Source organism: Convolutriloba macropyga, chromosome 1 (assembly GCF_964194025.1).
Source record: "Convolutriloba macropyga chromosome 1, txConMacr16.3, whole genome shotgun sequence".
NCBI classification, from domain to species: Eukaryota; Metazoa; Xenacoelomorpha; order Acoela; family Convolutidae; genus Convolutriloba; species Convolutriloba macropyga.
This window is the reverse complement of record NC_134468.1, coordinates 748,080-764,777: the sequence shown is the minus strand read 5'-3', so window position 1 is coordinate 764,777 and position 16,698 is coordinate 748,080. Positions and strand designations below refer to the sequence as shown.

Here is a 16,698-nt window from a genome sequence, read left to right as displayed (position 1 = left end):
TAGATATTAGTTTCTTCAGAAAGAACCATTTCATTCTCTCCAGAGGCTATTCAGTAACCAAATTTCAAGCCCTAAAAAGTTCAAGCCCCATAAAGATCGATCAACCATCGGGGAAAAACACAAAAATTCAGAAGTTTTGAAAACAATTCAACCTTTATAAAAAAACTTAAACCCTGTAATAAAAAAACTGAAAAATACTCTATTGCCCCCAGCAACTATGCAAAAACAAAACATACCCGGCAGATTGCCGGAAAATAGCCGCCGTTGATTCCAATAAGCATGATTGGGATTGAAAGATTAGATAGAAGATATTGGAAAAAATAGATTTTTGTACAAAAACATTTTTTAAGTGCGATTTATTTTGATGGCATTTCGTAGTTGAACATAACGTACTTGTGTTTCTTAGAGAGAGGCTACAGGGGCTACTATCAATACCAATAAGCAATAGAGATGGTAACTAAGACTTATAGAAACGACGTTTAAATAGGGGGCATCTAAAATTGGGCTTTATGGGTTTATCCCGTTTCTACTTCTGACTTCAATTTTTTATACTGACTCTGTTCATTTTGAATTGCTTTGCTGAACAACTGATGTTCAAAATCACTTTTAGCAGAATGAGAGAAGAGATAAACTAGCCTAGAGAAGTCAAAAAGATATCACGCAAAATGTTGAAAAAGCTGCAAAATGAGGTAAAGCGAAACATTTTTTTATTCGACGAAGTAAAAAAAATAGGGTCGCTATAATAGCCGGCTGAGAAGATGAGGGCGGCTATTAACTAGCAAACCCTAGAGGAGATTACCTGACAACTGAGACAACAAAAAGTGAATAAACGAATATTATTTTTTATTAAATTGGAAAAATGTAAATCTTATCAAAAAACTGCACAACAATTGGTAACATTCAAATGTAACATTTAACGTTGAAAACATTTGTAACAATAAATGTTGAAAAGAAAAAAAAATTCGTAACATTAAAATAATGAAAACACGTTTATTGCAATTATAAACTAAGCAGAAACTCATCAGACCCTTGAAGAGGTCATCTGGCCCCCGAGGCTAGAAAAATCCAAAAAATGACAAACTTAAAAAAAATCGTAAAATAGCAAGCTGTTTCATAAACTTGCAAAAACTCGTGACATCAAAATGTTGAAAACCGTTTAATTGCCACTGAACTACGCAGTAAGTTATTGTCCAATCCAGGAAGAGCTTTTAAGGCCCATGAGGCTGTAAAACCTCAAAAACGACAAAAAAACTTGATAATTGTATCATTTTTCGTGATTATAATTGCATTAACAACACATACCTGATGAAACAAAAAACTCAACAATTCGCATGAAAACGGAAAAAATTGCGCAATTTTTTGCTCGAAAACTCCTAAGAGTGACCTTTTAACCTTGAATTAAGGCATTCCAAGCACCTGCACCACTCTAAGCATTTGAAGGACTACTACAGCCGGCTTCGGTCCTCTGATGAAACTTAAAGCCCGCAGGGCCTTACCTGTTTATCTCGTTTTGAAAGATCTAAGTCATGAAAAATGTGTGAAAACATCTTTCCAAGAAAAAGACAGAGCACCAATATAATCCGATTCTTGGATTCCAACAATACCATTACAAATCCAGTATTGCAATTTTCAATTGCAATTTTCAATGAAATGCTGCTAAAATTTTAGGTACTAGTTTCTTCAGAAAGAACCATTTCATTCTCTCCAGAGGCTATTCAGTAACCAAATTTCAAGCCCTAAAAAGTTCAAGCCTCATAAAGATTGATCAACCATCGGGGAAAAACACAAAAATTCAGGAGTTTTGAAAACAATTCAACCTTTATAAAAAAACTTAAACCCTGTAATAAAAAAACTGAAAAATACTCTATTGCCCCCAGCAACTATGCAAAAACAAAACATACCCGCAGATTGCCGGAAAATAGCCGCCGTTGATTCCAATAAGCATGATTCGGATTGAAACAATAGAAGATATTGGAAAAAATAGATTTTTTAACAAAAACATTTTTAAGTCCGATTTATTTTGATGGCATTTCGCAGTTGAACATAACGTACTTCTCTTTCTTAGAGAGAGGCTACAGGGGCTACTATCAATACCAATAAGCATTAGACATGGTAACTAAGACTTATAGGAACGACGTTCAAATAGCGGGGATCTAAAATTGGGCTTTATGGGTTTATCCCGTTTCTCCTGACTTCAACTTTTTATACTGAATCTGTTCGTTTTGAATTGCTTTGCTGAGCAACTGCTGTTCAAAATCACTTTTAGCAGAATGAGAGAAGAGATAAACTAGCCTAGAGAAGTCAAAAAGATATCACGCAAAATGTTGAAAAAGCGGCAAAATGAGGTAAAGCGAAACATTTTTTTATTCGACGAAGTAAAAAAAAATAGGAGCGCTATAATAGCCGGCTGAGAACATGAGGGCGGCTATTAACTAGCAAACCCTAGAGGAGATTACCTGACAACTGAGACAACAAAAAGTGAATAAACGATTATTATTTTTTAATAAATTGGAAATGTAAATCTTATCAAAAAACTGAACAATTGCTAACATTCAAATGTAACATTAAACGTTGAAACGTTTGTAACAATAAATGTTGAAAAGAAAATAAAAATTCGTAACAATAAAATAATGAAAACACCTTTATTGCAATTATAAACTAAGCAGAAACTCACCAGACCCTTGAGGAGGTCATCTGGCCCCCGAGGCTAGAAAAATCCAAAAATGGACAAATTTTAAAAAAAATCGTAAAATAGCAAGCTGTTTCAAAAACTTGCAAAAACTCGTGACATCAAAATGTTGAAAACCGTTTCATTGCCATTGAACTACGCAGTAAGTTATTGTCCAATCCAGGAAGAGCTTTTATGGCTCATGAGGCTGTAAAACCTCAAAAACGACAGAAAATCTCAAAAAACTTGATAATTGTATCATTTTTCGTGATTATAATTGAATTACCAACATATACCTGATGAAACAAAAAACTCGAAAATTCGCATAAAAACGCGAAAAATTGCGCAATTTTTTGCTCGGAAACTCCTATGAGTGACCTTTTAACCTTGAATTAAGGCATTCCAAGCACCTGCACCACTCTGAGCATTTGAAGGACTACTACAGCCGGCTTCGGTCCTCTGATGAAACTTAAAGCCCGCAGGGCCTTACCTGTTTATCTCGTTTTGAAAGATCTAAGTCATGAAAAATGTGTGAAAACATCTTTCCAAGAAAAAGAGAGAGCACCAATATAATCCGATTCTTGGCTTCCAACAATACCATTACAAATCCAGTATTCCTTTAAAAAAAATATGCACGTAATAGCACCACTCACAGCTAGAAACAAATTGACGCTGCCCAGTCGAGACCCCTTACTTACATTACCCTAATATAATTTAGATTCAGACGCCAGACACTCAACTATACCAGCCAAAAATGACATTCTCTTCATGCCATTCATTTTGGTTATCTCCCAATCAAAAACATAGCCGGCAAATTGCCAGAAAATAGCCGCCGTTGACGCGCTTGATGCCCATCGGGACTGAAACAGAACATAGCCCGCAGATTGCCAAAAAGCTGCGATAGACGCTTGTGGCCTCCCGTGGAATTGAAACAACTAAAGAAATAAGACAGACATAGACCACCAGTCCTTTAATAGACCAGTAGATTTTTTGGGCTAGATTAGGACTGCCATTTTTGAGACCAATACGCTCCATAAGGAAAAGGCACTAACAAAGCTTTCTCAAAATCAATATTCGAAATCAAAAACTCAAGGACTCTAATATGTAAGAATTAGGGCATAAACGTTTGTCACTACTTAGATGCACTCTACTCATTTTTAACTAGTAAAGGTTCATAAAATTTTGAGTTCACTAAGTGATTTCAGAAGTCATTTTTTTGAGTGAGTCATGCAATTGACCTAAAAGCAGAACAAATGATGTCACCCACACAAAAATTAACTGCAAAGCTGTAGAAGTCACTGAAATTGAAAAACTGAACATAACAAAAAAAACAAAATACACTGTTTCAATTGTAAATTATGTTCAGTTATTTCCCAAATAATTGTCATTGAAGTTTAGAAACAAATGCTAAACATAGTCGGCAAATTGCCGGAAATAATCCCCTGTTGACGCGCTTGATGTACATCGAGATTGAATCGAAAAAGTAAAAAATGACATAAAAATTGACGATTTTTTCCCAAGTTCTTAAAAGTTTTCTAATTCGGTGTACAGTTTCAGTAAGATTCTAAAACTCAATTTAATCCTGCTTCTAAACTTAAATCTAGTAAGCTTAGTACTATATTCAGTAAGCAGTCGCTCTAGTTAAAATAACCCAATGCATTAGACATAATGAGCGGGCTTTATCGGTTTATCCCGCTTCCTTTGATGTTGTTCCTCTGACTTCGACAGTTTTCACTCCATTGCGTAATTCAATAAGAGAAAGAACCCAAAATCCATTCAGCTCAAACAGTGAGTAAAGTAAGTCAAAATTCAAGCGTGAAAATCGTGACTTATGTAAAACGAAGAACGTGATCAAAGAGATAAAGCGAATTTAAAAAAGTAGAGCGCCTAAATAATAGCCACTGAGAGGCTGACAGCAGCCATTAAACATAGGCGGCAAATTGCCGAAAAATAGCCACTGTTGACGCGCTTAATGCACATTGAGATTGAAATAGAAAACGAACAAGAGATGAAAAATGACAGACATGACCCAAAACAGTTTCAAAAACAAGTGTTCTAATTCGGTGTGCAGTGTTCTAACTCAGCTGGATTCTATAACTATGCTTAATTCAGCTTCTAAGCTAAAAACTAGTTAGCTTAATACTTTACTCAGCTCTAATGAATTTTGATAACCTAATGCACTAAGACTTAATAACCGGGCTTTGTCAGTTCATACCGTTTCTTTTGGATTTTGATCTTTTGACTCTGACCGTGTTCCCTCCATTGCGAAATTCAATGCGTGAAATCCATTCAGTTGAAACAGTGACTGACGTAAATCAGGAGTCATCATCGTGAAAATCGTGACCTGTGTAAAACGAAAAACGTGATCAAAAGGTAAAGCGAAATAAAAAACGTAGCAGGACAAATCTTAAAACAATTCAAATATTTTTTATTGACTAAACAAAAAACTAGACCTTAATTGCACAGTAAGTCGATTGGGAACACCATTTGGGAAAAAATAAGACGCAAAAAAAGGAAAATGGTAAAGAATCAAAGTCAAATTGCCGCATGTGAACAAAAAACCACTAGTGAGAAAGCAAATTTTTGTTCAAACACCATTTTCTCGCTCTACTTTAAAATTCAAATGAAAAATTCACGCCGCAAAATTACTCGCTTTTTCACTCCACTTGCTGTTTCGGCGTGGTCAAAATCACTATTCCAATTTGACTTCAAAAATCATGAAAATGCGTGAAAATATCTGAAAAAAAAATAGCGGGAAGAATTCCCGAAAAGACTCGGAGTAGACGACTGGCAATCCTCACTGACCTGAAGCACCTTCTACTTCATTACACTAAAAATTTTGATACAATAACAGGAGAAGTTAAAAGAGAAAATTAATTGACAAAACAAAAAGCATCTGATAAAATTTACTTCAAGTTGCGACTCCAAAAGTACAGTTAGGAGTTGATAATACAGAAACACAGTTAGCTCGCCACAACAAAATATCAAATAAAGACTATGTGAAAGACTCATAAAGAAAAAAGCGAGCAAACGGAAAATTGATGGCAACGAATTAAAAAAAATCAATAATTTCCTAAAAAATATCAAACAGAATTCTCTAAAACGGTAAAATTGGAGAATTTACAATTAAATTTTGTGCGGGATCAGTCAACCGACTAATACGTCTCAGAAAAATATTTTGAAAAGTTCAAAAAAACAAAGAAAACATGACCTGAAACAAATTATAAATTTGTATAACTTATTTCATTGAAAAGCGCCTCTAGCTTTCAAGAGTAACTTCAGTGTGAAAACACCTATAGAATTCCCTTTAAACAAAAATTCATACAAAAAAACGACGACGAGGACCATAAAATTGGAAGAAATTGGGTTAAAAAAAACATGAAAAACAGATAAAAACTGGCAAAATGTGCTCAAATTAAACGCTATTAAAATTTGAATAAGAATAGAAAAATTGCTGAAAAAACTGAAAACAATTCAAAATGGTAAAAATAGCTCAAAATTGACTCCAAAAGTGTAAAATTCGTTTCAGATGGTCAAAAAAGCTTGCAAACACAGTATTAGAAGTTTAGATAATTGAACGAAACACCTTTGAGTGAAAAAAGTGGTGTTAAAACTATAAAAACTGCTTTCAAAAAGCCGCACGTGATCAAAATTTCCTCTCGGTCCGTGGAAAATTTTTTCACACCTACTTTTCTCACTCTCTCTCTCTCTCTCAAATAATCGACACGAACAAAAAACCACTCTCTCTTCTCTCAGCAACTTCACTTAACACTTCCGTTTTCACGCATTTCACTTCCTATTTAGCTGTAGAAGTCACTGAAATTGAAAAACTGAACATTACAAAAAAAAAACAAAAAACACTTTGTTTCAATTGTAAATTATGTTTAGTTATTTCCCAAATAATTGTTATTGAAATTTAGAAACAAATGCTAAACATAGTCGGCAAATTGCCGGAAATAATCCCCTGTTGACGCGCTTGATGTACATCGAGATTGAATCAAAAAAGTAAAAAATGACATAAAAACTGACGAATTTTTCCCAAGTTCTTAAAAGTTTTCTAATTCGGTGTACAGTTTCAGTAAGATTCTAAAACTAAAGTTAATTCTGCTTCTAAACTGAAATCTAGTCAGCTTAGTACTATATTCAGTAAGCAGTCGCTCCAGTTAAAATAACCCAATGCACTAGACATAATGAGCGGGCTTTATCGGTTTATCCCGCTTCCTTTGATGTTGTTCCTTTGACTTTGACAGTTTTCACTCCATTGCGTAATTCAATGCGAGAAAGAACCCAAAATCCATTCAGCTCAAACAGTGAGTAAAGTAAGTCAAAATTCAAGCGTGAAAATCGTGACTTATGTAAAACGAAGAACGTGATCAAAGAGGTAAAGCAAATTTAAAAAAGTAGAGCGCCTAAATAATAGCCACTGAGAGGCTGACAGCAGCCATTAAAAATAGGCGGCAAATTGCCGAAAAATAGCCGCTGTTGACGCGCTTGATGCACATTGGGATTGAAACAGAAAACGAACAAGAGATGAAAAATGACAGACTTCTTCCCAAAACAGTTTCAAAAACAAGTGTTCTAATTCGGTGTGCAGTGTTCTAACTCAGCTGGATTCTATAACTATGCCGAATTCAGCTTCTAAGCTAAAAACTAGTTAGCTTAATACTTTACTCAGCTCTAATGAACTTTGATAACCTAATGCACTAAGACTTAATAACCGGGCTTTGTCAGTTCATACCGTTTCTTTTGGATTTTGATCTTTTGACTCTGACCGTGTTCCCTCCATTGCGAAATTCAATGCGTGAAATCCATTCAGTTTAAACAGTGAATGAGGTAAATCAGGAGTCATCATCAAGAAAATCGTGACCTATGTAAAACGAAAAACGTGATCAAAAGGTAAAGGAATTAAAAAACGTAGCAGGACAAATCTTAAAACAATTCAAATAATTTTTAATGACTAAACAAAAAACTAGACCTTGATTGCACAGTAAGTCGATTGGGAACACCATTTGGGAAAAAAATAAGACGCAAAAAATGGAAAATGGTAAAGTCAAATTCCCGCATGTGAACAAAAAACCACTAGTGAGAAAGCAAATTTTTGTTCAAACACCATTTTCTCGCTCTACTTTAAAATTCAAATAAAATTCACGCCGCAAAATTACTCGCTTTTTCGCTCCACTTGCTGTTACGGCGAGGTCAAAATCACTATTCCAATTTGACTTCAAAAATCATGAAAAAGCGTAAAAATATCTGAAAAAAAAATAGCGGGAAGAATTCCGGAAACGACTCGGAGTAGACGATTGGCAATCCTCACTGACCTGAAGCACCTTCTACTTCATTACACTAAACATTTTGATACAATAACACGAGAAGTTAAAAGAGAAAATGAATTGACAAAACAAAAAGCATCTGATAAAAATTACATCAAGTTGCGACTCCAAAAGTACAGTTAGGAGTTGATAATATAGAAATACAGTTAGCTCGCAACAACAAAATATCAAATGAAAGACTATGTGAAAGCATCATAAAGAACAAATTGAGCAAACGGAAAAATGATGGCAAAGAAACAAAAAAATCAACAATTTCCTAAAAAATATCAAACAAAATTCTCTAAAACGGTAAAATTGGAGAATTTACAATTAAATTTTGTGCAGGATCAGTCAGCCGACTAATACGTCTCAGAAAAATATTTTGAAAAGTTTAAAAAACAAAGAAAACATGACCTGAAACAAATTATAAATTTGTATAACTTATTTCAGTGAAAAACGCCTCTAGCTTTCAAGAGTAACTTCAGTGTGAAAACACCTATACAATTCCCTTTAAACAAAAATTCATACAAACAAAAACGACCACGAGAACCATAAAATTGGAAGGAATTGGATAAAAAAATTTAAAAAACAGACAAAAACTGGCAAAATTAAACGCTATTAAAATTTGAATAAGAATAGAAAAATTGCTGAAAAAACTGAAAACAATTCAAAATGGTAAAAATAGCTCAAAATTGACAACAAAAGTGTAAAATTCGTTTCAGATGGTCAAAAAAGCTTGCAAACACAGCATTAGAAGTTTAGATAATTGAACGAAACACCTTTGAGTGAAAAAGTTGGTGTTAAAACTATAAAAACTGCTTTGAAAAAGCCGCACGTGATCAAAATTTCCTCTTGGTCCGTGGAAAATTTTTTCACACCTACTTTTATCACTCTCTCTCTCTCTCAAATAATCGACACGAACAAAAAACCACTCTCTCTTCTCTCAGCAATTTCACTTAACACTTCCGTTTTCACGCATTTCACTTCCTGTTTCAAATACATTCCAACAAAATTCAACGATCAAAAATAAAAAATACTCTCCACCAATACTCGTCTTCGAGTCGTAAAAAAGAAAGCACCCCAATACAATTCAAACTCTTTGAATTTTAAAAAAAGGAGAGCGCCTAAATAATAGCCGTTGAGAAGCTGACGGCGACTATTAATTACATGACGAAAATTGGCATAAATAAAAACCACCAGGATATGTTCGCAGTCTGCAAATATCTGCCAATAAAAAATAATGCAATACAAAAAATGATGAAAATTTATTACAGATTTCAGCTAATCGTGCAGAGCGAACCAAATACTCCCAAACCACTGATATACACTGTTTTCTGGTTGCCAAAATCTGTCGAGCAAGAAAACATTCCTACTTATGTCGGAGGAAAGGATCTCAGAAAACAGAGACGGTTTCGATTCTGTTTTATCTTGTTGCGTGAGGTTAGGGTGCCCCGGAGAGGCTATAGGTTAGCGAGGAGGGTCAATAAGTTCAAAAATAAATTATAACTACGACGGCTCATTTTCCTACTCACTGCTTGTCCGTTAGTTATTTGGAGTTGTTGCAATCCATGATTTTGACTGGAGATATTATTTGTTGTACCTCCGTTGTTCGCTGGTGGCAAATAATTTGGATGACCAATGGAATTAGAAAGGTCTGACTGCTGTGACCCCAAAAGACCCCGCAAATGCTCCTCCTTGCCACTGTAAATAAAGAGAACTTTAAATGTCCGATCAATTGAACCGCAGGTCATATATAACTTTCCAAACGCCAATTTAGGCAGACAGTTTTGCCTACAAAGCCTGCTAACTGTCTTTTGGGAATTAAAAAATCACAACAAGAGGTCTATAATGAAGCTCTATAATGAAGTCAGATATCGACTTCAATTTCAATTTATTTTCCACTAACTTAACTCCAAAAAATGTCTCAAATTACAGCATTCTTTACATGAGGACATTCGTAAACTTCAGACTTCCAACTGTAGTACAAGATAAAGATTGTTTGCTTACAGAGCTGAAGCGAACATATGCAGGGGTAAATTGTGAGGCATAAGTGAAGCCACATGTCCTCCTAGAACACGAATGTTCTCTGGACGAAGAAAGAGGACTCCTCGTCTGCACAGGACTCTGTTCATGATCACAACTTTGCACCCTGGCATCATCTTGCTGGGGTCCAGTGCTGGAATGGGGGTGTACTCCATGCCCTTCACTGTGATGCTACCGTCTGTCAACTGCATGGCCAATGTGCGTCTTCCTGACTCCTGAATTACAAGTTGGAACAACAAACTTTGAGACCGCTTTCTCTTGGCAGAGAGCTAGCTGATAGTGTTTTCTGCAAAGTGTAGGTTGTCCTTCAATGGCTTTTTCTATCTTTATTTTCCTGTCGTTTCAAGTGTTGAGCAGAAGATGTCCTGTATTCTGCTATGAGAAAGTTTTTTTTATATTTTCAGAACGATGTATTGAACTGAGCTTCACAGGGATCAATAATACAAGAAAGGAAAATTAGTTCAATATTTTTTATGCTTAAACTATTTTAAGGCGATAGATATTTTATTATCAGCAGTGAGTTCAGTTCATTTTCAAAAATAAGGAACATGTATGATGTAGTTCATAGAGTTTGCGTATTGCGTGCTCGACAGGTTAATATTGAGGCGGAAACCACAGTAAAACTCCAATAATTTGACTACGACACCAACTGTCAAAAAGTAGAAAACTAATACAAACTAACAAATTAAAATTCAGGCAGAAGAAAACGACAAAATAACATAATAACGCGAACGTCTGAAAAAGTGACTGGAAAAAGGTACTAAAACTGGGCCAGACCAAATTAACACAAAATAACCCAATGAACTGCCAAAAACAATTTCACAAATAGCCCATTGGTGAGAACAGACTTCAGCATACTCGATACTTACTCTATTCTGATATGGAATATGTTGGTTGTTCACTGTTAATCGTCTCTGACTGCTGCTGTTCATTTGTGTGTTGGTGGGGTTGAGTTCCCCGTTGTTCTCCTCAGAGTCTCCTCCGATTTCACAATCTCTGTTGTACGTCTTCGTCAACTCTTGATACTGCCTGTAGACTGAGCGAGCCACATCTACCATTTTTTGCACCTAATAAGTCAATAAATTTTCCAGTTCCACTATTATCGAATACTAGACATGATTTCAAAAAGGCCGGCCCCTAACTAAGGATCTCAAAGGACTAAATTCTCGAGATATTGTTTTAATGTGATGCAAGTAACCTCAAGCTTTAAATCAGTTTCGTTTTCTCTATATTTTGACACTGCTCTTCTTGACAAGGTAGGACCTTTTCCTTATCCCTGGAACCGATAGAATCATCAACTATCAAGCTATCAGTATCATCATCATCAGAGCGTAAAGCCGCATTAGTTTGATCACACACGCTTATGCAAACAAAACTTGTTGCATGGGAGGAGGGGACAGATGCGACAGAGCAACTATGACGCTTCCAGGCTTTTCAGCAAACTGCATCTCATTATTCAACAGATTTATCTTTTTATTTTGTATCTTTTTAATCTAATCAATGTCACTTTCGGTACAAAATATCTTTTGCGCGGCGTCAGTCCTACTGGAATAAACAACGAAATTAACAGAACAAATAAGACGGAAGTCAAAATTTTCTAATAAATGTCTGGGTTTTGAACGGCACTTGAAATAATTTTGCTCTCAGAAATTGTTGAGTTGGGGACAGAAAAGACAACACACGTGCCGTTTTTAAATACATTCATTTCAGACGTAAAAATTCATTACAACGAGCTCAAGTCATAATTAGCTACAGTTGCACACAATAAACGATCCTACATTGTGAGAGTGCATCGATCTTCGCCACAGATGCCACCATTAGAATGAAAATTTTCAGTCGCCCAAAAATAAAGATTACTGGAAAGAAGCCGCTAAACATACTGCCGACTTGAAGGCAACAGAACCCTGATGACAGAGACAAGACAAATGATTAAACAAAACTAAGTTAGTACGAGTTAATTCTTAATTTTGCATCACAAACTTTTATAGTTTGATTCTGCAGGTGATACAATTAAAAACTACAATCTTCTCATTAGGTGCTCTACGTGGAGCTTCAATTATACTAATTTCTAAAATAGACTTTAGCATTTGATCTCAAAAGTTATTACAGGAGGCATGCCTAAACTCGTCACATAACAGATAGCACCAAACGACGCCAGGCGTGCAAACTCAAACGCATAGCGAGAAAAAAATCAAACAAAACATTTATTTTGAAAATTTAAAGTGTGAACGAGCGCTCGCAAAAAACAACGATGGAGGGGACGAATTAATGATAAATAACTGGACAAGTCCTGAATTATAATTCGAAGATTTTCGCAATTGAAGATTGGTTAGTTATTGGGTTTTAAATGACTTTGACACCGACTGTTTTCAAGGAGAAAGAATGTTCTGTCTCATTGAAACCAGTTTGAGTCTTAAGTCAAACATATTAGAGCCATTGGACTATACAAATGGTTTAATCTGGTGTTTCTCAATTTTTGCTGAGATGTTTCAATTTGGGAAAGGAGATATGAAAACATAAACCGACTGATGTCGGAAGAATTGCTCTCGAACGACAGGCGGGTGGAAAAAATATTTTACCCCGCCGGGATTCGAACCGCTGACCTCCCAATTCATATCCAGATGCACTGACTACTCGGCTATCATGCCCTTGTTTTTGCTTTGCTGCAACCGACTTTATATTAGCAACAAGCTTGACTTCGGAATGAGAGCAATAGAGATCACTCAAAAATGAAGAACGAAAGCGTGAAAAAAAATCACTTGAGAAGTCAAAGAATGTTCTAGAAGAAAAACGCAAAAATGTCAAGCATAAAAAAGACTAACACGTTTACAATAATTGCTATAAACTTCGTTCAAGAGCAATTAAACAAGTTAAGGGAGTCGCATATAGACTTTCTAAACTGACATTTCATTGTTTTGGGAGCAGACACATGAAAGGTGCACTAGCCTATGAGATGATTTGGATCAAATTTTCTCCATTTTCTCACGTTCTCATAACCACATTATGGCGGATGATAAGGAGTTATATGTTTTTCTTCTATTGAAGTAACTTAAAACGCACTATTAAAGTCAATTTTGATTTTAAAAAAAAACATTCAATCAAAAATGAACGCGAAATTTTTTTTCAAATTTTGTAAAATTTTGCGTACTTCGTCTCTGTTTGGCTTGTAAGACATCAATATTTATTAAGCTTGTCAATTTCATCAAAACCTGTTACTGATGAGACAAAACATAATATAAGAGTAGAGTAACTTCAACGCTCTTTTAAATTTTTCCTAAGAGAATCGTCTTTCGCTCTCTCATCGGCATTCAAGATTTGATGCTATTATTTTTCTGCTTGCTTGTTTGTTGTTTTGCAGATTTAGGCTACAAACTGATAGTCATGCAAAAATCTTCACGAAATCATTTTGATACAAGCTTTCTTAAATTTTTTGAAATCAATCTATTTGATTTTTGCGTGTCAAAGGATGCTTAACGTTTCGAGAATTTCGTTGCGACATGTGAGAAAAAGTAAACTTAATACTGAAATCTAAATCTTGAGGCTCACATCCGGGCGAATAAGAGCAATCACGGTTATTTGATCGGACAACTTTACATCTAATATTTGTTTCTTTTGAGCGATCAGATAAGTTTTCGACAATCTTCTAGCACAGAAGCACAGCAATCAACAAATCGACATGCAAAATGAATTTCCTCAATTAATAGTTAATAGAAATAAACTGCTTCTTTAACAACTTTAGTTCACTTCGATTGTTGGGTCTTCTGAAATTTCCAGGTATTGTTATATCTGCTGTATTAGGATAAATTAAAAAGCTCAAATAACGTTAACAAGATAATTTTGAGTTGACAATTAACTTGGTTATCATTAGTTTAATCATCAACACAACAGATTAGCAGTTTAATTAATCAAATATCAGCAGTCTTTTTCCTTCACAAGAAAAAGGCATCTATTACGATTCGCTTTTGTTCTCCCCACCTATGTCAGGTAAGAACGAAAACTTGTGATTGGAGGAATTAACATAGCTAGAGGGTTTCCTTCTGGATACATACTGTTGTTTTTCAGTTGATGATCTTTTCAAATTGCTCAGATAAGCTCAAATAACTGTTTCCGTCATTTCTCAATATTTAATATAGCTTCACACTTCAATGGTCAAAGATGAAAATGAATCATTGCACTACTCTACGAGTACCTGACAGAGATAGTGTCCTTTGATGACAGCTTTGGTGCAATTTCGAATATGTGGGGGTAGAGAAGCTTCTGCCATCTCTATCAAGTCAAAGTCCAACAGAATCCGCATCACTTCATCCGTCACTCCATCAACAGAGGAAGAGATTGGCTCGTCATCATCCTGATAACATTTACATATTTCAGATTTACTTCCAATTTTCCCCACCTATCCCCGAAACAGTGGTAGACGCGCGATCCAAAGGGCGGTAGCTCGAAAACCGCGACCTTCGGACAGCAAATTGAAAATGCCAAGTATTCTTTTAGTTAGAATAAATTACTACATGCAAGCTTAATAATGATAATTGCTGCTGTCATTATTAAGTTCGGCCACAATTAAAATATTAGTTTATTACAACAATATTAATAACTCATTTTTTAGATCAAACTAAAATATCTTTGACCACTCCAGCAGAGTCATACTCAGAGGTAAGCAAGACTTAATATCTATCTAATAGGGTAATTAAAGGCAACTTTCAGCACTTTGCTCTTTTTAAATCAAGTACAAATAATTTAGGCGCATTTTAACGTCGGCTCTCTTGCACGATTAACGTCGATTACCTTCAAGAGAGCCAACGTTAGAAAGCGTCCCTGATTTAAAAAGAGCCGAATGCAGAAAGTTGTCATTAATTACCCTAAACTGTTACTTAAATACCATGAAAAATAGTTATTTGGGAAATTATTCTCATGCTCAGTTGTGACATCTTCATATCACGTACATGAGTCACCGAGGCACAATCGAAGGTGTTACATGACAATATAGCCAATCCAAAATACACAAAATGACAATATACCCATGCTGTTATACCCAAATTATTCCCTTTAATCTTTTCGCTCAATAATCCGATTACCAAATAGCAGTAGCTATTACAAGCATATTTTATCATACTTTACAGATAATTCACTCCCCTGTTTGGTTATGATAGTTTTATATCAGGTGCCACGCGCTACTGAGGCATGCCCATGGCCCGCGAGGAATTATCAAATTCACTAGAAAAATATGCAAAATAACCATTCTGATAGTTTCGGCATTCGGAGAAAATATTGGAAATATTTAGAGTTAATTGACATATTGGGTATATTGTCATTGGTTATTTTCTCCTGACAGCCGTCGTCGCCCAAAATAACTATTCCACAAATTTTTATTTATTTACTTTAGATTTATGTTGCTAGTAGGTTATGAAAAATCAATTTTCAAAAACTCGGTTACAAATACTCCATTTATGTTTCATAAGCAAATTTAATTGTCTGCGACACGTATTTTAATTCATCGCTTTATATTTTCAAAAAATTTTCGGCTATGTTTCAATCTGCTCTTTTACGCGTCACCAATTTGCTAACTGTTTCTTGACTATTCAGATTCAAATGATAACTAGACATTGAGCTAATTGCAGTCCAAGCACGGACTTATTTTTACGAGTTCTTTTAAATTCCCCATTTTGTTACCCGCGCTTTAAGTTTTCTTTATCGTCAGCTCTTATTTTTCTCCGATATCTAGTTTCGTCGGCTTAAGTTAGACGTTACTGTCTACCTTTTCGGAAAACCAAATTGTTACGAGTAGCAGACCCGAGACGGAGCTAGTGATATTGGCCGACAGATTTCATCAGGACGATGTGAAAGTGACAGAAATTAGAATAGTTTAATTTAACTAGTGTTATTAGAAGTATCGACTTAACTATTTTCGGTCATGATAATTTGTTCGGTTTTGATAGATTCGGTTCAGTCAAAAGGGCCGACGTTAAAAGCGGCAAAGCCTGATCTGATCCAAAATGAGCCGTAAGCAAAAGTTGCATTTAATTACACCTAAATTGTTCGTTAGTTAATAGTTAATTGTTTGTTAGTTAATGAAAAAGTGCAAAAATTCAGAAACAATCAAAATTAAGCGGCGAGATTTTGTATTTTATTGTTTATTAGAACAAGATAATTGTCGCGAGAAATGTTTAAAGCAAACAATGATAATTGCGGACCGCGGCCATGCCTCAGCGGCCCGTGGGACTTGATATGAATCCATCACAACCGGACTATTAATCAGAGCGCCCTGGTTGCTTTGAAAGAAACATTCGGTTAGCAATTAATTGATAATTAATTGGTAATAGCAGTTTCGGAACTTTTATAATCAATTTCAGTTTCGCCACTCTTAAAAGTCGGCATAGTTGTACGTAATCTGCGCTGAGCCTATAATTATTTATTTTGTTGCTTCAGAGTGGTTTTGCTAATAAATAATAAAACTTGATTTCCTAAATACTGGGTTATAATTGGTTGACAATTCTCGGGTCTCATTTCACGATTTAAATTGGCTCAGTAAATTAATATTTTATTTTAAAAAACTTTCGGCTCTTTGTGAAGTCACCGATAGATTCAGATCACGTCGCACGGGCCACAGGCAAGGACAAATTATTTAGTAGTTGTAGCCAATTAATGTTTATTTTAAAGTTAAGGGACGCTACCTTGCCG

General features: G+C 35.2%; 1 protein-coding gene across 2 annotated transcripts in view; it reads right to left on the bottom strand.

The window, feature by feature from the left end:
• The window catches only part of LOC142354756 (uncharacterized), a 128,224-nt gene that overhangs the window by 27,009 nt on the left and 84,517 nt on the right, over positions 1-16,698 (bottom strand). For both annotated transcript variants that reach the window (XR_012761130.1, XM_075407167.1), the window contains exons 3-6: positions 14,210-14,368; positions 10,890-11,087; positions 9,985-10,235; positions 9,510-9,678 (exon numbers count right to left, since the gene is read on the bottom strand). Coding sequence is in view for 1 of the 2 variants with exons in the window: in XM_075407167.1 (XP_075263282.1) it covers positions 9,510-9,678; positions 9,985-10,235; positions 10,890-11,087; positions 14,210-14,368 (777 nt within the window). In the remaining variant the exon portion in view is untranslated. The remainder of the gene's footprint in view (positions 1-9,509; positions 9,679-9,984; positions 10,236-10,889; positions 11,088-14,209; positions 14,369-16,698) is intronic.